The sequence below is a fragment of the Heliconius melpomene genome, chromosome 14 (assembly GCF_056956725.1).
Source record: "Heliconius melpomene rosina isolate 202511_hmr_F chromosome 14, ASM5695672v1, whole genome shotgun sequence".
In the NCBI taxonomy this organism is placed as follows: Eukaryota; Metazoa; Arthropoda; class Insecta; order Lepidoptera; family Nymphalidae; genus Heliconius; species Heliconius melpomene.
Window position 1 is genome coordinate 4,502,342 of NC_140402.1, and position 22,444 is coordinate 4,524,785.

At 30.9% G+C, this 22,444-nt stretch overlaps 3 protein-coding genes across 7 annotated transcripts in view; 1 reads left to right on the plus strand and 2 right to left on the minus strand.

Annotated features, from left to right (window-relative positions):
* Positions 1 to 448: 448 nt before the first annotated feature.
* LOC146532057 (uncharacterized) lies at positions 449 to 3,663 on the minus strand. Its single transcript, XM_085197606.1, has 2 exons — positions 3,004 to 3,663; positions 449 to 1,998 (listed from the first exon to the last, which is right to left on the minus strand). Exon 2 carries the CDS (start codon positions 1,837 to 1,839, stop codon positions 511 to 513), a length of 1,329 nt encoding a protein of 442 aa, XP_085053732.1. The 5' UTR covers positions 1,840 to 1,998; positions 3,004 to 3,663; the 3' UTR covers positions 449 to 510.
* Positions 3,664 to 8,958: 5,295 nt separating this feature from the next.
* Positions 8,959 to 20,819, minus strand: LOC146532058 (glycerol kinase 5). The gene is made up of 11 exons (XM_085197210.1): positions 20,564 to 20,819; positions 20,104 to 20,197; positions 19,652 to 19,821; positions 19,303 to 19,392; positions 16,855 to 16,969; positions 16,389 to 16,591; positions 14,967 to 15,198; positions 14,389 to 14,483; positions 13,994 to 14,157; positions 13,185 to 13,318; positions 8,959 to 11,538 (listed from the first exon to the last, which is right to left on the minus strand). Exons 1-11 carry the CDS (start codon positions 20,663 to 20,665, stop codon positions 11,291 to 11,293), a joined length of 1,647 nt encoding a protein of 548 aa, XP_085053336.1. The 5' UTR covers positions 20,666 to 20,819; the 3' UTR covers positions 8,959 to 11,290.
* A 763-nt stretch (positions 20,820 to 21,582) lies between these two features.
* The window catches only part of LOC146532059 (uncharacterized), a 28,118-nt gene continuing 27,256 nt past the window's right edge, over positions 21,583 to 22,444 (plus strand). For all 5 annotated transcript variants that reach the window (XM_085197017.1, XM_085197019.1, XM_085197018.1 and 2 more), the window contains exon 1: positions 21,583 to 21,785. In XM_085197017.1, coding sequence (XP_085053143.1) covers positions 21,672 to 21,785 — 114 coding nt within the window. In that variant the 5' untranslated portion in view covers positions 21,583 to 21,671. The remainder of the gene's footprint in view (positions 21,786 to 22,444) is intronic.

The following is a 22,444-nucleotide window of genomic DNA, read 5'->3' on the forward strand; positions in this document are numbered from 1 at the left end:
CAAGGCAAACGAAAGTCACCTGATAGTAAGAGATCGCCGCCAATCAATCTCATACAATTTCGCATTTATTACATTGGAATAATACTGTATACCTAGACTTCTTAAAGTAAATTATCTAACTTTATTCTTAAAAGTTTATTTTTTTTGCTTTGATGAATCTTAATTAATTTAACTTAAAATACAATTTTAACGGCTCTGATTTTCTTTCTATAAGGACTATTGATTTTTTTATTATTTATATTTTTTTAATCTATATTATAAACACCGTGGAACACACAGTAGAATAACGTATAACTGTAATCATAACGATCGTAGTTTCGATTCCCAAGCGGCGGAATCAAATATTTTCATTTCCCTGCTTTAGGCGGAAATTGAAGAACAGAATTTTTATAGAAGTAAGTTTAGGATCTATCTACCTAGGTTTTATCCTACAGGAAAAACATGAAGGTAATAAAAGAAGAGTGGTATATAATATAATTTCTTACTATTTCAATAAATCTCTAAAATATTTTACGAAGGGGGTTTCAGGTCAGTGGCTTGATACAAGGAATTTATGGCGATATCAGATGATACAAAAGCCATGGACTTGGCCAACGTTGCTAATGATAAAGAATCCATAACTACTCTGTTTGCCACGTGATTCAGTACAGCTCCTTTAGACTGAGCCGTATATTTCAAGGCTAGTTTTATAACTCGTTCGCAAGCTAGTGACTTTGATGTGGAACTTTTTGCTTCCTTACCTGCTTGCTGTGCAGCTGTCTTAGCCAGGTTCATCATCAAATCTTGATGATTTGCCATACCATTTTTAGCATATTTCACTGACATTTGCACTTCTATAGAAGCGGTTAAGGCACGTCTCATTGCAACTACACTAGCGGCTGCCAAATATGCAACGTCCCCAGCATAAAGTATTGCCTTTTTAGCTTTTAATTCTAAACGTTCCAATTTTTGTTTGGCTTTCCTGTCATTACTGCCATCGTCCACTGTTGCTGGTTCCATTTCCATTTCGGCAACTATATCTGGACTCAATGCATAAAGATTATCCTTAGGGTCAATCCAGTCATCTACGATACTTGGTATATTAGATTCTTGCGTTTCCAAATTAGTTGTGTCTACTGTTATATAGTGGGTAGCGTTTAACCTTTTTTCCAAAATAATTGCCTCATTATTAGAAGCATTTGCCGCATTGTTTTCAATGTCTAAAGCTGTTTGATTTAAAAATACTTTAGGGGGTACAGCAAAAGCTTCGTTCTTATTATGTAATATTTGTATACTATTCCTATTACTTAAAGGTAAAACTGAGTAAGGCATTACCTGATCAGATGAGTCGAGCCTTTTCATTGCATAGCTTGAATCAAACTTGGGGGAGGCTATTTGTTGTAAAGGGTTCTTTGATTTACCTAATATAATATCATATACTGTAGATACATGATTGTCAGTCGGTGCATTAGTAGTTGAAATAATTTCATTTTTAAGAGGTACAGCTCTTTTTTTTCGAAGTGACAAATCAATCGATTGTTTTTTAGATAAAGCTGTAGCATATGTAATATCTTTTAAAGCTGAAACAATTGAAACCTCAGCAGCAATTTGTGCGAGACCAAAAACCAAACGATGTAGCTCAGATTCAGTCGAGGCTCGAGTAATAGTTAGAATATGACCAGACAATGTTCTTGATATGTAATCCAATATCCTCCTAGTCTCTATTGCTGTAACGCCTTTACTCTTTCCTGGAGCGTCTAAAGCCTCTCTTGTAATTCTTGTTATTTTATCCTGAATTTCTAATTTGGCTAGAATAGCTGATACCAAATCCTTCGATATTTTATAGAGGTTTTCATCCATTTCAGGATTTTGTGTTACATTTTTAGTTGCCTTAAGAATTGAATTATCTAAGTGCTTTAGTACGTTATGGGGTGATTTTAGAAGAAATCTTTCGTTTATAAGCTTAGAATTAATTTTATTTGCATAATCATGAACTGGTGAGATACCCCCTAGTATTCCCTGAAAAGAAAAAAATATACGTAAATGAATAGTTAGTTAGCCATATCTACATATTACGTCTACTTTATAAATAATAGGAATTTCTTTACTTTGATTTAAGATTACTTACACAAAAGAAATGGAAAACAATAGTCAAAACAGCCTGAAACTTTTTCATTTTAAAGTAGATATAACGCGACGTGCAAAAGGTCAAAACAATAAAACAGCATAACACAGGCTACCACAAATTAAACCCCAATTAAGAAAACGAGCAAGTTTTACTGCTTCTCGTTGCCAATTATAAAAATCTTTATAACAGCATAAAATATATGTTTTCTTTTAAGTACCTACAAATAAATATCTTAATGTAAATAAATAATCGGCAAGCGTAGCGTAGGGCGCCTTCCAGCTCGCTGGACCGACGACCTGAAGAAGGTGAACCTTCTTCAAATCGTCGTCAGGTCATGCGGAAGCTCTGGCGCACCCTCGGGAAGTAATATGTCCAACAGTGAAACCGAATAGGCTGATTTGGTTTAATATAAATAATCTATCTATATATATAAAAGGACTTGTCCTCACTGACTGAGGTAAGACGCACGCACAGCCGTAACCGCTGTGCGTAGAAACGTTAAATTTGGACAAAAGTTTACTTTCGTAGTCTGGACATCCACTAAGAAGGGATTTTGAAAAATTTTAACCTTAAAGGGGTGAAATAGGGGTTCAAAGTTTGTATGGAAAAAAATTTAAATCGGCACCGATTTTTATAAAATTTGAAATTTAGATTTTTAAAAGTATTTAATTGAACACGTGTTTCATCGTTTTCTAGAATTCTCCCCCTAAGGGTGCAAATAAGGGGTTGAAAGTTTGTATGGAAACATCTTTAAAACGCCACCGATTATTATAAAATTTGAAATTTTGACTATTAAAAATATTTAATTGAACATATGTTTCATGGTTTTTTAGAATTCACCCCCTAAATACGCAAGCGAAGCTGCGCGCGTCCGCTAGTTTTAAATAAATACCAACCTATCCAAGAAACGAATTATACATAGTTATTCTCCGCTTGCTATGTTCTATTCTTCTGTAGGTGAAAAGTGGTCGATACGCATAGTAATTATTACTTTCAGCTGTCGATATAATTTCTTTGCCATCGTTTTCGTTTCGTATTTCCCTTTTTATTATATATTTTAAAGGTAACACTTCCTCTGTAAGCATTTTATCTTCTTCGTTTTCAGCATTATCTTTAATTGGCGCGCAATTAACTTCACTTAATAAGAAAAATACAATTAAAATTACAGGTGTCATGATAAAAAATGTTTGAAAGAATACGTGATAAGAATACCTTTCAACTTTATAAGGACCATTTTAATTAGAACCCTTAGTCTAACTTCATATTATCTTATTAACATTATTACACAACATTAACCCGTATTCCCATTGATAACACGTACAATGTAAAAAAATAATTTTAAAATTTAATACCTTTAAAACCAAATCATTATTATCATCATCATTAAATTAAATATGATTTTTACAAAAAAACCCTATAAACAATTGAATTACCTGCGTGTACTTTTGTATTTTTACGATTATATTTTACGCAAAGTTATTTATAGCAGGCGCTACGGCTTTGATGATTTAAATACAATAATTTGCTTTCCAACTAATAAGTGAGTGGAGCACGGAGTGTCTTAACACTAGGTTCCCTCTGCCTACCCTGCTGTGTGCGGGATACAGCGTGAAGGTGAACTAATAACTATTGTCAGAAATGTTTGACAATTAACATATAAACCATTATACACAAATAATAAACAAACAAAATATAAAATGATACGTTTATTCAATAAAGAAATAAACAAATTGAATATTTTTAAAAATTCAAATCACTTAGCAATTACCTTTTCATACAATAATAACAATCAATAAATGGGTCTTAATATTTTTTTCGGTTCGTATATTTAACCCAGGAAAGCCGGCAGGACTCTGATACGACCGCGACCATCGAGATTGGAGGATTCTCCAAAAACTGACGCCTCAGCTTCATTAGCAGAAGGTAGTAGATCACTTTCCTGGCCAGCTAGATCCCTACGAGCTCTTGCTACGTGGATATGTTTAGAAGAACCAGCACCGCCGGCCGAAGCAAGTAAGACCGCACCATCTTTTCCTATAGCTGACGGTGTTTCTCCTGCTTTTGGTGGGATGTGCTGGATCGACGCCCCTTCTGGAGCGCACACGCACACTGCTAGCAGCGCCAGCGACGCGACGACGAAGAACATTGAACGCATTTCCAATAGATCCAATCTTGTCTGACTTAATTCTGTACTAATCTTCCGTGGACAGAAGCTCAGGCTTTATATCCTCAACTGATGACAGAAAATATTAAGCATTATTAAAACTGCATACATAGATGATCTGTAATCTGTTTTGTTTGTAATAAAGGAAGGATTGACGTACGTTTCGATATATAAATTCGATAAACAAATTGTATAGTAATCGAGGATGCACGAGCCTTGACTCACAGTAAGGTTCTAATAAGGTGCTAATAAAAGTAAGTCGATGGAGCTGATAAACATACTATTTACGCATAAATTAAACCTACTTGTAATGTTTTTAGAAATATATATAATTTTTACATACCAAAATAACATTTATACTTATAATGTTTTAGAAATATATATGTATATAATTTTGCCATACAAAAATAACATTAAATTTTGAATTGGCAATATCGTTTTGTTAAATTATGTAATTAATATAGATAAAGAGTATGAGTTACACCTATGTCAAATTTGTATTTCTGTGATATTAAAAAGAAAATTCTATATATAGTACAAAGACATAAATGATTGTAAAATATACCTCAATATCCTTAATTTTTAACATCTATCTATCTTATCTATCTTATATATATAAAATCGAAAGGTCACTCACTCATCACGAAATCTCAGAAACTACAAGTGCTAGGAATCTCAAATTTTGCATAGGAGTTACTTATACGACGTAGGTGCTCGCTAAGACGGGAATTTGCAATATTCGACTTCTAAGGGGTTGTTTTTGGGGTCGAAAGTTTGTATGAAACTTCGTTACTACAAATACTAGGAGTCTCACATTTTGCATAACGTCACTAGGACGTAGTCATGGAGACAGAAATTAATAATAACATAGTTCACGCGGGTGAAACCGCGAGCGGGCCGCTAGTATATTATATAAAGAAATGAATTTTAAATATTTATAATCAAAAAGTACCACTATAAACCATTATTTTTTTTATAGTAAAAAAGCTCTTGTTCAGTTAAACAGAGAGATGTTGTAGTATGCCAAGTTACGAATATTTGCTATTATATGCTATTAAATACCAAAAATAAATATCTAATAATTTTTACGTACTTACCTAATATATAGCCAAAGATATTCAAATTGTCAACTGATCACATGCATAGTTATTTAACTTATAATATTAGAACGAAAAAGTAAGCATTATATACCTTTATAAAATTACCCTAAAAGGAGTCCTGCTTTGACACTTTAAAAAATGTGCTAAATAATATATAAATATTTTAGCACTTCCCAAAAAAAATATATTAAGTGATTTAAATGAAAAAAACACTATATGCTAATCAGGTGCTAATATCGCTGTCTAAACAAAATAATAAAGATAATTATAGCTGACACCAAATTTTTTGAAACGACAATCTTTAAAATTAAAAACACTAGTGGTAGTTAAATTAAGTAAGAGACAATAGGAAACTGAGTAAATGTCAAAACTGTCTTAATTTGCTTACTCTACCATATGCGGGTTATAGCGTGAGAACCTGTTAAATAATATTTTATAAGTGATACACATACCTACCACCTATAAAATGTAAATCTAAAAGTATGTCATCTCTGATGAATTAATGAAAATAAAAAATGAAAATATTGTGAAAAGTATTTTATGTATATTAAGTTTATCTTCCTTCGTGAAAAAAAATAAAGGAAAAGTTATATATTGTCAGCTTATTAGAGTGTAAATCTTTTGTTTTTCGTAATGTACATTTTTATACAATTCAAACGTGTAAAAAAATATTAATAATACAGTATAACTATGAGTATACACTCATAGTTTTTTTAAAAACGTTTTTGTCTCTTCGGTTAGACCTTTGGCCCTCATCTCTTCGACTTGCGACGTGTTCAGGAGGTAACATATAAATGTATGTAGATTTCCCATATATTCTTGTATAATTTAAAAATCCATTTCCTCGAGTGGGAATCGAATCCACAACCTATCGCGAATACCGTCACACGTTAGCTCTCCCGCGCCAACTGGCTTCACATTTATTCATTTATTTATTAAATATATTTATAATAAATTACATTTACATATAATTTCATCATCACGACACGGCCCATTTATATATAATTTCTAAGAAGTTTTAGTCGCTGATTCATTTAGTATAAATAGTATATATTTACAATAAACTGTAAACAAACATAAGTAACTCATTGCGACTCATTTTTTAGAAGTCAACACCTCGAGCCCCCATGGCCATTATATCATTGATATTATTTACATATAATATTAGTATAGGAACGTCCGATAGGCTTGCATCCGATTCGGTATAATTTAGTTAGCACTATTATATTTCAAGACTACATTGAACCAGTATAAAGGCTTTGCATGCACCCAAGGGTTTATTTCAAAACAACCGTTAGGCCAGCTAGACCATAAAAAAACTCTTCAAAAGTTGATTTAATAGTGAATATACATAAATATGGCGACAAAAATATTTATCTTTTTTCTATTATTAGCCATAATAAACGCGAAACCGGTGGAAAGAGATAATAGAAGTGAAATAGAGATTCTTTTAAGTAAAGGACTGGTGGGTTTCGTGCCAATTGTGCTGCCATTAGAAGAGATTGCGACAAATCCCCAATCACTGGAATCTGAACACCATGTAGAGAAGAGGGCCATAAGAGGTGACAATCCCAGCAACGATCTTTTAGCGGATTTTGAAGGCGCTAACTATGAAAATTCACTCACAGGTTTGGACAGAAGAATAAAAACCTTACCGACGTGGGTCGGTTGATAATTGACTCACTATAGCAATTGAAAAAAAAGTTATATATGCTTAATACCAAAGGCCAAATCTTTATAGGATTATTTTTAGGTAGGACTTATTAGAAATGCTCGATAATACAAGCTAGCTATTATTTTTATCCGTTTAGTAAAATATTTTTACGTTTTTGCTTAATTATGAATATTTATGTATTATCTTAAGTGAAATAAAAAGATCTATTTTCAGATTATTTTTAATTGTTTTTTTTTTCATATTTCAATCGACTTTTTTATAATTTCTATAAAACCTCTGTTTATAGGCAAAATGTAATAAAACCCAGACTTATTAAAAATCTTTTAGTTCCTTTGCGTCGTCTTCAAAAATTGTGTTAAAAAGAAGTGTTTTTGAAATTGTAACACAATTTAATGACCAGTAGCTAAGTAAAGCCAGCCAGCATTATTCATTTCATTATATGAAATGAATAATGATATTATTCAAGGTAAATTGAAGCCTATTGTGCAATTATAATCTAGATTTAAAGTTATTAGTAATTTTCATTGACATTGTTGGAAAAGGAATACTAAAACAATGAAATTTCTTACCATCTATTTTATTTTCCAAATCTGTCTTAAGTATATTATTTTTATAAACATAAAACTTAATTACCTTATATTTAAATAATGTAAAAAATAAATTGCATTTGAATGTTTCTTACTTTTAACATATATGAAATACTTAAATATATTCTCTATCTTAAACAAACAGAATAAAGCAAAATATGTGCGTATCACACATGTAGGTACTTTATTAAAAAACAACTTAAAACCATCATAATACATTTTTTTTAATATGAATCCCTATATACTTAAGTAAAAAATAATTTTAAAATTCAAACATTAAAATTTGTTGTACAAATAGTCATATTGTCTTTATTCATAGTTTATTTCATAATAATTATAACTCATTAATATATATTTTAGTCTCAAAATCAAAAATGTTCTTAGATCCTCTTCTAATGTTTAAAATAAGATACTTAGACCCGTAGCTCCTTTCATCGAAAGCTTTGGCACTTTTAATTTCTCGGTAAAGTTTATTTTTTTTATTTTAATATGTATTTGAAGGGATCAAGATATCAAGATGATTTTCTTCTTGAAGAGTAACTCCATCCCGGCCGTATCTGGCATATCGATGACTAGCAGCAACATAAACGGCCAAAGCCTTCCATTATCATTCCTTCTCCTCTATCTCTACTCATAGAGTGCATCTCTATATATCAAACATCCAAAGGGGCCTCTAGCATCACAGTTCCATAATTCTGATCAGGATTATAATCTATATAGTCATTCCCAGCCCAAATATTACCACTGGTCTTCAATAACTCGGGATACAAGTTCATCCCATCACGGATAAATCCAAATATATTTTTTATAATTAAAACTAATATGAACAAGACCAGAGCCTTCGCCATTCTGAATTATTCTGAAGTTCTTGTTAAAGTAACGATATTTATACGCTTGTGGATGATAATATGAAGTATAAATAACATTTCATATCCATTTGTGGAATTATCACGCGACTTTGATGCCTACAGGAGTTGACGCACTCTCAATATAAGCATAGAAATTAATCGTGCTAATTGCTTAGATAATATTATTTCAAAAATATATTTTTAATACACAAAGGAATTTAAATAAAATGGTTCAAGAAAAAACAAAGTCCACAGCGGCTTAAAGCCGTAACGCGTCGGTTGTGGGTTCGATACCCACTCAAAGGAATGAAATATTATTTTATTAATATTTTCATTTCTTCGTTCTTGCACCGGGACTAAATTCGGTGGAAAATGAGAAAGAAATTGTCTTAACACTAGCTTTCCTCTGCCTACCCTGCTATATGCGGGACATAGCGTAGAGCTGATAAAAATAATGATAAAAAGAAAAAACACAAAAAAGTTAATTATCATGTTTATTGAATTCAAATTGACTTTTCGCTTTACATCTTGTCAGTTCCAGTTTATAATTGTTAAAACCACTTTATATTTATTTTAACTGTGTAACAAACATTTCTATTGAATTTTAATATTATTGATAATTAATAATAATTAATTATTATTCCACCATGTTTTTCTTTACAAAATATTCAATATACAACAAGCAACCATAACCATTTTCAATATATTTTTAATATAATACCTTACTAAAACTAATTTTCAAAGAATACATTATGATCTACAAGAAAATATGAAATAATGTCATTTAATTCTCAATTAATAGAAATATACATAGCATTAAATAAATACTACCCGTAAAAATGAGCATCGCTATGATTAATTAAACCGATAAAAATATCAGATAAAAATAAGAAGTCAATAAAACGAGGTAGAGTAAATGCTCCAATGCGTTAAAAAATTAAATATGTATAGAAATATTCCAAATAAAAAAAATATAACGAAATAGGAATTGGTATCCATTTTTTTTATATTTTCGCTAATTTAATTAGGTAATGTCACCCAACTACACTGATTCCAATTCGCTTATATATATTTTGATATAAACATTTACAATACCTAGGTAAATACATAACATGGTATATAAGATATATAAGTCATTAGAGCAATAATAATAATAAAATGAAATAAATAATATGCTGCCAATTTCATTATGCATATACTCGTAACTACGAGTATAATATATTTTAGTTAATTACATTTATATATGAGTTTTACTTCCTGTACAAATGGACGACACGGTTGTAAAAATATTATAGTTACAACCTTCTAAATTCATTTAATTTAATACTAAAAGCTAGTAGCTAATAATTTCACAGATTTCATATTATTTGAAATATATATATTTTATTTCGTATATCCAACATTTTATTATTCTACTAATATCTGTCAATACAAAAATTACTGAAATATACTAAATTAAATACTCGTATAATACATACTTCCATTTCTTATTCATTGATAACTTTAATTAAATTCTTATCGACATTTTTACTTGTCTTATAATAATGATATTTATTTAATCTTAATTCTACAATATTATAATTTAAATATTACAGAATATAATTTTTTCTAGGCTTATTATTACGTACATTGATCAGGCAGCCTTTATTTAAACCACAACCCTAATGCACATTTAATAGGGGATGAACATTTAAAAAAAAATCTGTATAAATATCTATAATAAATTAATATAATATAAAAGCAACTTTTTTAAGACTAATATTTAAAAAAATATTTAAAAATTAATACTATGAAATAATTGTGTTGCGAGAGTTAAATAAAAAAAAATGCTTAAATTATTTTTGAATAATATCACCGTTAACACTAAATTATTAACAAAAATGCCCAATGCCCAATTTATTTTACTAACATAAGTAATATTTTTAAAACACGTTTTATTTTAAAAACCCTCCCAAAACCAGCGCCCCAGCACCTTCTGTAGTCATAGAACATATTAAATACTAGTATGTATATAAATAAATAAAATAAAATACTTTAATATTTCACTGTGACCAAATAAATACGCGAACATTTGCTCACAAATATTACTACAATGACACATTTTATTTATATTATATGATATGTATACTATATGAGAATTTTTATATTGTCACTTTTAATTGCTTTATATTTTTAAATAAATGAATAATGGATTGCCTTAGTTTAACTATGCAGCAATATTTTTCTAGTATTAAAATAGTATTCACTATTTTAAATGAAAATTGATTAACAATGAATAGTCACAGATAATATTATAAAATTAAATTACGATTTAGCTATCCGGATCCGGTAGAAAACAATTTTTATTACAATTTTTTTGTAATAAAAATTAAATAATAGGTATATAATAATATAATAAGGACATTATTTTTTTATAGGTACACTGTATCTCCTCTAACTACTTCTAAGTCTTTAGATCTCCTTCGATACATTCTTTTTAGTCTTTATTCTACTTCATTGTCTACATGAGGAACTTCTATCAGTTAGGTCCAAAACCATTACTCAAAAATAAAAACCCTTACGCTAAACAATTCCCTCACTCTGGTAACGAGGTAAGCGCGTCGTTGAGTTCAACCACTCAACACGCAATACCTCAAGAATTCGACGGAAAGTTGGCAACGAAAGTGCATCAGGTTCCCTCTGTCTACCCTATTATGAGCGGGATACAGCGTGAAGCTATAAAAAAAGAAAATAAGAAACTAAACAAAAGTAAATATCATCTGTATACAGCAATGCACGCGACGAATAGAAACAAACATAAAAGCCACCGCTATTTCATCTTATCTTTCTTTAGAGACACCTTAAAACTATTTTGGGGTGTTATTGAATTACTTGAAACGTGTACAGATTTTTGTGAATTTGTAGTCTTATTGGGTAAATACCAGCCGCACATTCTTTTTACCGCGTCTTCCCACTTCAACATTATTTGTTCGTATGTCTTCTTGACATGGGGCCTCGGTGAAAAAACAGTGCCAATTTTTCTTAAAGATTTCAGTTCGTCTTTTGATTTGAAAATACCTAAAAGAATTGTTTATTGAGTAAGTTATAAATTAATTTAGTTGATATATTAAGGTACTATACTACTACTATACTGTTTTTATTAAACGGTTTTATTTAGCTCACCCCGTTTGTTTGTTTGGGTCAAATTTAGTAATTGAAATTTAACCCTCTTCCCGTTAACCGATTGATCTGAAATTTGGTATACGCCTTTGATTCTGGTGACAATACAATTATCCATATTCAATATTATTGTGAATCCAAGATGGCCGCCGCTACAAGATGGCGGACAACTTAGTTTTTTTCAATCCCATCAATATGGATATCAAATGAAAGGGCTTGTCAAGTAGAATTCAGTGGACTATACAAAATCAAAATCCAAGATGGCCGCCACTATAAGATGGCGGACAAGTTAGTTTTTTTCAATCCTATCAATACGGGTATCAAATGAAAGGGCTTGTCAAGCAGAATTCAGTGGACTATACAAAATCAAAATCCAAGATGGCCGCCGCTACAAGATGGCGGACAAGTTAGTTTTTTCGATCCCATCAATATGGGTATCAAATGAAAGGGCTTGTCAAGTAGAATTCAGTGCACTATACAAAATCAAAATCAAAGATGGCCACTGCTACAAAATGGCGGATAATGTAGTTTTCAATCCCATCAATATGGGTATCAAAATAAAGGGCTTGGTAAGTATAATACAGTATACTATACACAATTACAATATGAATCTCCCACCTAAGTCAAGATCTGGTATCCTGTCGAGGACTGTGTGGCTATAGGGTGCCTAAAAATGATACGTCGCTAGGGGTACCACCCAAGGTAAAAGGTAAAAGCGCGCCGAGAACTGTATGGCACTAGGTGGATAAAAATGATATGTCGTTAGCGTTTTCCCCTCAAGATTCAGGCACATCTTGTTGTACATAGCCTTGTCCCTCTATTGGACCTCTGGGGGGGTCGTTCGTAACATTCTCCATTAACCTTGCAATAATGAGACATCGAGCCTCATTTCAACGAATTGAATAGCATGAGAAATAAAAACTAAAAACTTAAAAATAAAAAAGTATAAAAAAAATTTTAAGTTAAACGGTTTTATATTGCAGATAAATGTACTAAAAGCTAAAAAATAATTTCATAGAAATTATGATTACTAAAATAAAATCGTGGGGACACTTGCTACTTACCACTAGGTGGGTGAAGTCTCACGCTATGTCTTTCAATTGTAGATATTGGACGTGCCCCACGATTAAATTTTAGTAATCATAATTTCTATGAAATTATTTTTTAGCTTTTAGTACATTTATCTGCAATATAAGACCGTTTAACTTAAAAATTTTTTTATACTTTTTTATGTGTTTTTTTAGTGAGTTTAATGTGATTCATGGATTCTAAAGTTATAAACCTCATCCTCAATAGAATAATACTCATAAAATTGTACATCACTCAATTCTATTTACTAATTCTATAGAACAGTACGGTCGACGACCCTTGGCCGCTCTGAAGTTATCTACAGAGTGCTGACTTTAGGAATCTAACTTTCGATCATTTTCTTTCCGAGTGAACAAAAGATCAACTTCTGATTAACTTCTGCGCAACTTGTGCGCAGCCATCTACAACAAACTTCACAACGGCCTCAACTTATCAACTGCACTATACAAACTCACCCATATGTAGCCCTACGATATGAGCGCACCCCAGTGAGGACATCTCGACCTGCACAGGGCGCTCCACGCGCAACCCCGTAAGGTCGGCCACCAGCTGGGCGACAAAGTCATTGTTTGACACACCTCCATCTAAGCTGTAGGTAAAATAAAGTAACATTATTTATTTCCTGTTAAATATTTCAAATTACATCACAATGGGAAAATGGTCGTGGATAAAAAAATCATTGGAAAAATGTTTTAAGGGCAGTTGAGGTGCAAGCGTGCGACTGACTGTAAGCGCGACAGTTTGTGGGTGCGATTCTTACGCGATGAAATTTAATATTTTATTTTTTTTGCCTCAAGAATTCAGCGAGAAGTGGGTAAAGAAAGATTTTTAATAGAAAGTAGGTTCTCAGTGTCCTTCTGCCTACCCTGGTATGTGTGGTAACGTAAAACTAAAAAAAAGTGATAAAAATATAAAGTGAATACAGGACTTATTATATAGCGAAAAACATGTTCATATTTAGATCAAGTACATAAAATTGTATTAATGTCACAATAAATCTTATCAAAAGATTGAACGATTGTGAATCAATTTCGATTAATGCAACTTTGCCTTATCTACACTACACCTTATGAAGATTTTATATATTTTTCTGATTTTTCTTCAACTTCCGTATTTAATGTATAAATTAAAGTAAATGTTTGTTTTATTATCAGAGCGTAGAAACGAAAAAAAAAATCCTCCAAGCGAGAATCGAACTCACAATCATCACATTTACAATCAAATAACCAACCAATATACAAAAAAACACACAAACACAACTTACCGTATAGTACTATAACTATAATTGGTTTCGTTTCTAACGCACGAGTATAGTTGGGCGGTTCTGAACGCCAACGACTCTAGAACAGCGCGCACCAAATGCGCTTTGGTGGTTGATGGCTTCATTCCTACGAAACCTGATGCGGCAGTACAATCGTTGTAGGGGGGCTGAAATATAAAAAGAAATAGTATAATATACATACTATTTTATTCTTTTTTTCTCAGCATCATGCTGTACCCCGCGTGTAACAATGTAAGAAGAGGCAGTCAAGCTCTATGTCATTTAATGTATTTATTTTTTAAGAATTACATAATATTATAAAAAAATTTGGAAATAAATTATTTTAATCAAGTGGACAATGCATTCCTAAATCAGTTCATATCACAATCAATGCTTACCCCTAATCCACTAAATGCGGGTATGAAGAAAACTCCATCTGAATCCGGCACTGACATTGCAATATCCGCTGTGTCTTGTGGATTTTCAAATAAACCTGAAATTAAGTAAAAAAGAAATTTAACAATGGTAAAAATTATTTTCACACTAATTTATAAAGGAACTTAGTATTAAGTAACTACGTACTCCGCCGTTAACCCGGATTCGAGACACTATAAAATATTAGTTATAATAATATGTAACGATTCACTTTACAAAAATTACATCATTTGAAAATTTGATATGTAATATGAAAATACCGTTAGCGCCATGGCACAGTGTCTAACTGTCGACATGAGGGTTTTGGGTTCGATTCCCACTTGGAATGAATTATTTTCATTTTACTTTCTTCACTCAGCTCACCATGTTTCAAAAATTGGGCGGTGCGTCCTCTGCCTATCCTGCTATATACTAGACAGAGTTTGAAACTAATAAAATATATTTTGTTCCTCTAGACAACTTTAAATTCATGACTCCGTTAAAAGTATAGGGTTTATTTAAAAAAAATCTATGAAGTTACATAAAAGTATAAGAAGCTTACCTAAATTTAGCGCCCATTTGATAATACTAGCTGTATCATTATTAGCTCCTTCAGCCGAAAATATAATTTCTTCTCCCAATCTCCATCCCACCACTGGATATAATCCAGATATTGAAGCGTGAGGCGACCTTCCCGTATTTATATTGAAGAAGGTTCCGGTACCCATCGTTAGTTTGACATCGCCTACGTTGAAACAACACGAACCCCACATAGAGGCTGTTTGATCTGCTATCTAAAAATAATCAATCAAATGTTGAACTATAGAATTTTCAATTCGATGTGATAATCGTGTGAATCGATACAAAAGGTAATGGCGATTCACGCGATATAGATCCGCTAATGGATTGAAACATGTCTAATGAGGAGGGAACTCTTTGGTCGATCACAATTCGCTTCCCACTTTCCCAAATATTCAAGACATTGCGTGTTGAGTGGCGGAATCCAACGCTGGCGCCAACCAATTAACTAAATTTACTTAAACACATTATAATGGTTTAATCTTTGGACATAAATTTTATAAATTTATTTAATTATTGTACCACAAATTTAAAATATTGCCAAATAGAATGCTGTTACAATGTATATTAATAATTCTTATTTACTTTCGTTTGAGAAAGAGAGCGAAGCCGCAGGTAAAAGTAAAAATTTTATATGATATGCATGTACATACAAAAAGCAACATTTTTTTTAAAAGCAATGGTTTTGGACTCAAAATTCACCAAGATCGAAGCTTCATTAACATTACGCATAAAATATATATTTTTATAACGTAATTTTATTTAAATCTCTGATGAAATAAATGTATGTAATGTAAAAGTATTATGTACATTATTATTAAGCAAAGCATAAATTAAAAGTACCGTTTAATCATTTTTAATCTCGAATATGTAAATAGCGTTTGTAGTGATGGTTAAATTATGACACACATACTAAATATTATTATAATTCCCTGTTTTTTTGATATGCTGCATAGTATACAGAGAAAAACAAAAAAATATATACATACCATACCTACTATATACATTAGTAACAACCCGCTTTCGGCTTCGCCCGCTTGAACTACATAATTATAAATGTACTAGTCTGCATTACTTTCGTTTTCCAATAAGAATATTATTTAAAAACAATATTTATATCTTTATTAAAAAGCATAGTTTCAGCCAATTCAATAGAATAGTTATTTATGGGCACAAGGGTGTGACTCTAACGCGACAGTTGTGGGTTCGATCCCCACTCGAGGGAATTAAATATTATTTATTAATATTTCCATTTCTTCGCTCTGGCACCAATGCAAAATGACGGTGTGGAGCTCCGTCACTAACGCAATATCTTGAAAAATTCGGCGGAATGTCTTAACACTAGGTTGTATGCAGGATACTGTATATTGGTATCTAAGTAACATAACACATGAAAAATACTCACACAACTACGTATAGGTATCGCATCTCCCCATATCTCAGGGTCAGTGCTAGTAAAGTGCTCTCCCGCGGTATCAACGACTTTGGGTAGAGCAGCTTCAGGTATCCCGAATAAGGACATGGCCCAACCCGCCCATTGCATCGTGAAAGGGTCGAAGAAACCAGTAGCAGACGCTGACGAAACGTCGGTCATGTGGATTTTACTACCTGAAATATCGCTTAGTATTAGAATTTAGAAGAAATTATTATTATTTGGTGATGGTAATGAAGTAAAGCCTTGAAATAAAATGTGATTCCACACTTAGGAAAGAAAAATACTTTAAAAAAATGTAACAACGAGATTTGAACCCGCACCCGGAAATCCAACCGCCAATCTTGGACAGACGGACGTGGTCGCTACGTTTAATTGATTATGTTTTTTAAGAAAAGTATGTAGAGGTACGTATTCAATATTATTTTAAAATAAATACCTGTCATTTTATACAGGAGCCATGTGTCCAATGTTCCAAACATAGCGTCACTGTTCTGAATGGCCATCTTTAATTCGGGCACATTGTGCATGGCCCAGTATAATCTTAATGTCGTCTAAAATAGGAAACAATAATATTAGAATATCTAAGGACATTACACATTACAATCATAGTTTTGTACAAAATAATCTCTTGGAGATTAAAAAATAAAACAAAAAAATTAAAAAATAATAAATAATTCATAATAAAACCAAATTTAATTATTCTAAACGTTTGTGCTGTACATAACTATTCGTCAACGCTTTATAGAATTTGTGCTATCTTTAGTAACTACCTGGGAACCTAGCTGTTACACTTTTGGGAATCGAACCCACCACCATCGCGTTTAAAGTCGCACACTTGTGTCGCTGAGACAAGACGACCTCAAGTATATTACCAATTTTAATTATACATATAATTATATTATATACTTTTAATAAAGAACTAATTAAAAACTCTTATGTTTTAAAATTTTTAAAAATAAATAAACGCATTGTACTCCAAGTATTAATAGTATTAATTTTTAATACATACACAGAGGTGTCAAGTCTTCTTTTTTAAGGTCGTTTTAACCTTCAAAACCTCGGATTTGGACAGGAACAAATATATTAAGATAATGTTTATTTTTATTTAAACAAATATTTTTTGTATTCTAAACATAGTAACGCTAGTTCTTTAATAACGGGCTTTTGACATTTGTCTTCCCATTTAAGTAAATATGTATGTACCAATTTTACTATGCTTAATTTTAAACATAAACGACTACGAAATCAAATCAGCTTCACGCTGTATCCCGCATATAGCAGGCTAAGCATAGAGAACCTAGTGTTAAGACACTCCGTTCCCGACTTTCCGCCGATTTTTTGGAGGCAGTGGGTTTTGAGTAGCGGAACTGAACGCCGGGCTTTTGCCTTATTTCCATAGCGAAGAAATGAAAATATTCATAAATAATAATTCTTTTCCTTGAGTGGGAATCAAACCCACAACCGACTCGTTATAATCACACTCTTGTGCTCTTTGTACGAGTATAAGTCGTAATAACGTATTATACCAGGTTATTACGATTTACGATGGAACAACATCTAATAGTAGTTTAATTACAGTGCTAAAATAATTACTGCCTTCTGAGTTTCAGTACAATTACAGCGTCGTAACTGTCTGTCTGTTGTTCTATAATATTTGTATAAATAACCAGAGAGTACTCCACCAGAAGACCAGGAGAATGGAAATACTTAAAATTTTCAATCCTCGAGGAGAAAGTCAAATCTAGAATAAACGCGTTCGTTCTAAATGCACACTAGTTTCATCTCCTGCGTATTCATAAAATAGAATTTCTTCTTATTCTTTAAAATATTTATTCATTTACTCCATTTATAAGTTTATTTAGTTTATTTAACTCAATCGGTAACGTAAGACGTCGATGTAAATAAACAACTTAGCCTTGAAAACAAAAAAAAACATATTTGTTTTTATATAATACTGCAAAATTTATGTTGAAAATTGGTAAACAATATTAATACCGAAATAGTGTTCCGCTAACAGTAGTAAAAATTTTAATTGAACATTCTTGAACAATTGCAATTTAATTGGAAAATATGAATATGCATAAATACTCCGTGTGCACGCAATTTTCTCGTGTCTTGGAAGAAATTTCAAAACAATAAAAAATATATAAGTATTTATTACCGTCATTATACCATCTTATAATAAGAATTTAGATTTTATTTAATGGAAAATATATATTTTTATGTGTTTATTTTTAAGTAGAAACTAACACTGACTGACAAACCTTGCAATAAAGAATGCAACAGAAATTTGAACTTACAACTGTTGTATTCAATTAAACTTCTGCATCACAATGCATAAAATACAGTAGGTATAGTTGATGAGTCGTGGTTGCTATAAAGTGAGCCGCAAATAAATAATTAATAAATATTGAAAAAGTTCAACATCAGGTTGGCCACAACTAGTTGACCATACTATAGTTTCGATGATAGGCAAAGGTAAAAATAGTTTTGAATGGGCTTAGTTTGATAGAGTAGTTAAATATAATTCATTGTTGGCAAAGATTACAATTGGCAAGGGACCTATAAATTTACCCTACATATTATGACAACAATGCAGTAACAAAATTTTGATATCATTATTTTAGCTTTGCGCTGATACGAAGCAGAGTAGGCATATGAAGAAGTTTTGTTCCCCATGCACCACAAAATTTTCGGGACATGGTGTTTTAAATTGAGGAAATCATCTACCAGATCAAACATTATGTATTTCCACAAGTAGAAATTGAAGCTACAACCATAGCATTTACTATTCATATACTGTCTTACTGCACCACTATGACATTTATTGGATACTTTATGTATTTTTTTGGCAATGGTACAAATATAAAAATGTTGTAGTTACCTGATTATTAGAAAATTTCAAAACACTTCCAGCTTTGAATCTTTTGCTCCTTGATAACACAAATAAAACAAAAGCACCCATTTTTATTAACTGAAAAGAATATTTGAATATAAGGATATTATAATTATTATTAAAGAACATCTATCTATTAATACACCTCTGTATATCAAATGTCTAAAAAAAACATATTTTAGTAAATATGTTTTTAAATATTTAGTAATAATGATCTTTACTTTCTTAAAATATGTGTTACTTGTTTTGTCATCACAAAGGTTTCTATACAAGGAAATACATCATTATAATAATATTATTATGTACCAATTATGTACTAATTCACACACTCCATTACCTTCCAAGTATAAGAATCATTCCACTGCCTGACCAACTCATCAGCTCTGAGATCTTTCCATGTTATGAATCTGTGAAATGGTTTACCTGTCTTTCGAGACCATGTTATAAAAGTACTTCTTTGTGTTGATATTCCCATGGCAGTGATTTGGGCCGCTGATAGTTTGGAATCTTAAAATAACAGAAATCTATTATGATATTTCTGTACCAGGCATGACATCAATAACTTTATTATATTGTAATTAAGATCAGAACTGTATTATTTACAGTGTGAATAAATGACAAAATTGATATTTTCATTTTTCCAACAAGTGTTGTTTAAATTAATTTTTAAATAAATATTTTACTATAGAATGCAAAACAAGTCATTATATATTTTGTACTTCTTCTTCTTTTTATTAAAAGAAACCAGCTAACTATATAATGATTAAATAAATTTATTAAAAAACTTACTCTCCAAACTTTTGTTTACAACACCTATAACAGAAGTCCAAAGTTCATCTGGGTCTATTTCCACATAGCCAGGTGTGGGATAATGGAGTAGTACCTTTAGTAAAATTTAATAATTTATTAAGTTAATTACTTAAAGAAATATATTTCTCAATGGATCATATTACATTTAGAATTTGTTTGCATTACATATTTCTTAATCAATAATTATGAATTAATTTAGATATTGTTGAATTCTGTATATTAAATATATTTTTTTCCTAACTAATAGAGAAGATTCACTAACACACTATAATTCAATTAAACATTATTTAATTAAATTATTTATTTAGTGGTAGAAAACTCCAAATATACATATATTTTGTAATGTTTTAATTTGATTCTTACTTATAAGTATAAAAAGATATAGAATAAAAATCTTCAAATATTCGAATAATATTTTTAAAAATATATGAAATCGTACCTGATCAACAGCTTTGCCTATAATTTCTGTTCTCGAATTGTAAATAACAGACCGAATTGTTGTAGTACCTATATCTAAAGATAATATATATTTTTCTTCCATATTCAAGAACAACGTGATGAGGACCAACTTCTTAAACAGCTTTAGCAACACTAATATTTCATTACAAACTGATCAAACTAATTATAAAATCCAAATTCCTAAGTTTAACAAGATTTCTTTTGATGTTATGACATTTATAACAGAACCGGTCTGACATTGACGTCAATGGAATTGTATTGCCAGCTTGCCAGTTAAATTGGTCAATATTTTTTAAAATAAATTTATACGCGTACCGTACTACGGTACGGTACAGAAAGTATGGTAGGCAGTGGCGTAGCTAGGGGGGTGCGAGCGGTGCGGTCGCACCGGCCATCAAAAGGAAAAGGGGCATCAAAGTCGACGATCACTTTGTTTTTTTTTAGACCTTAGACCATTTTAAAGGGCATCAAATTCCCTAAGCCGCACCGGGCAGCAAATACCCTAGCTACGCCACTGATGGTAGGTTGTCCCCTTCGATACCTTAACGTAAATTAATGGGTAATACACAGTACACCAGTATTAAATCAATATGAAATCAGAAAAACTTTTAAAAGAATACTGATTTTAATGTCTTTTTCTGGAAATCCTCAACGTTTTTACTTATTATTATATATTATGCCTTTAGTTACTATATAATTTCCATACAAGCATGAGACTAAAAGAGTAACGTTTATAAATAAATTTAGATGTAATATTTATATGTCTATATAAATATTACATCTAAATTTATTTATTGATATTATATCAAAAATTTATAAAAGTCAAGCTACGTTTTAAGACAACATTCAATTTTATAATTGGTTTTTGTAAATAATTTTATAGGTTTCTTCTTTTCATAATTCAAATGATTACATTTAACTTCAACTCTTTAAATGTCGTACAACTTATTTTATCTATAAAATTTAGCATGTCGCATTTTTTTATTATGGTAGCATCGAATTACTGTCTGACAGGCAGGCGCGTTTTGGTTCTATGAGCGTAGAAAATTGTGATGTAAAAAGAGAAGAATAAATGTTTGTTGATCATCATGGCGAATCCTAGAAAATTTAGTGAAAAAATTGCCCTCCACAATCAAAAGCAGGCTGAAGAAACAGCGGCTTTTGAAAAAATTATGCGTGAAGTTTCCGACGCAACCAATAAGGTATGTCGCGGGTCGCCTATTTACTCAGGCAATCGCTTCCTGGCCGTCAAATGTGCTAGCCGACGTAAACAATAATCATTTCAATATTGCGACTTAATTACTAACTGAATAGTAATCGTACATTTATTTAATATGTACAATATTTCTATAAACTCGGTTCCTATAATAATTAACAACTGTCATTGTCGAAATTGTTTTATTATTGTATCCTTTACACATACTAAACAATAACGAGATTAAGAATATGATCTGAGAATGTTACTGTGCATAAATGATATAATATTTCTATAAAACAGCTATAACTATCCTATATTTCATTCACAATTTATAGACTTCAATGTGAGTAAATTATATTAATTATTATTACTTGATAAAGCGGAATTGTTATTAGTAGTTCTCAATTTATAATCATTTGCATGATTCATGGATATTTTTCAATAAAGGTGAATAGTAAATAAAGAGAAATAAAATAATTTATAAATAAACAAATATTTTTTTAATGATATTTATGAATAGTTCAGGTCATAGTGATGTGTTTTATGTAAAAATTTTATATTTATAATGGAGCAACCAGCCATACAGTGTACGGCTACAATACATTACTCAATAGTCATATTTTTCCAATCAAACTAGTAGAATTTAAATAATAATTACAAATA

Bases quoted from the DNA above. Each gene is read 5' to 3' on its own strand.
- LOC146532058 (XM_085197210.1), bottom strand. From the start codon at position 20,665: ATGGAAGAAAAATATATATTATCTTTAGATATAGGTACTACAACAATT. The intron at 20,198-20,563 runs GTACGATTTCAT...ATTTTACTAAAG, and splicing joins TAGGCAAAGCTGTTGATCAG to GTACTACTCCATTATCCCAC. The intron at 19,822-20,103 runs GTAAGTTTTTTA...TGTTATTTTAAG, and splicing joins TGTAAACAAAAGTTTGGAGA to ATTCCAAACTATCAGCGGCC.
- LOC146532057 (XM_085197606.1), bottom strand. From the start codon at position 1,839: ATGGATGAAAACCTCTATAAAATATCGAAGGATTTGGTATCAGCTATT.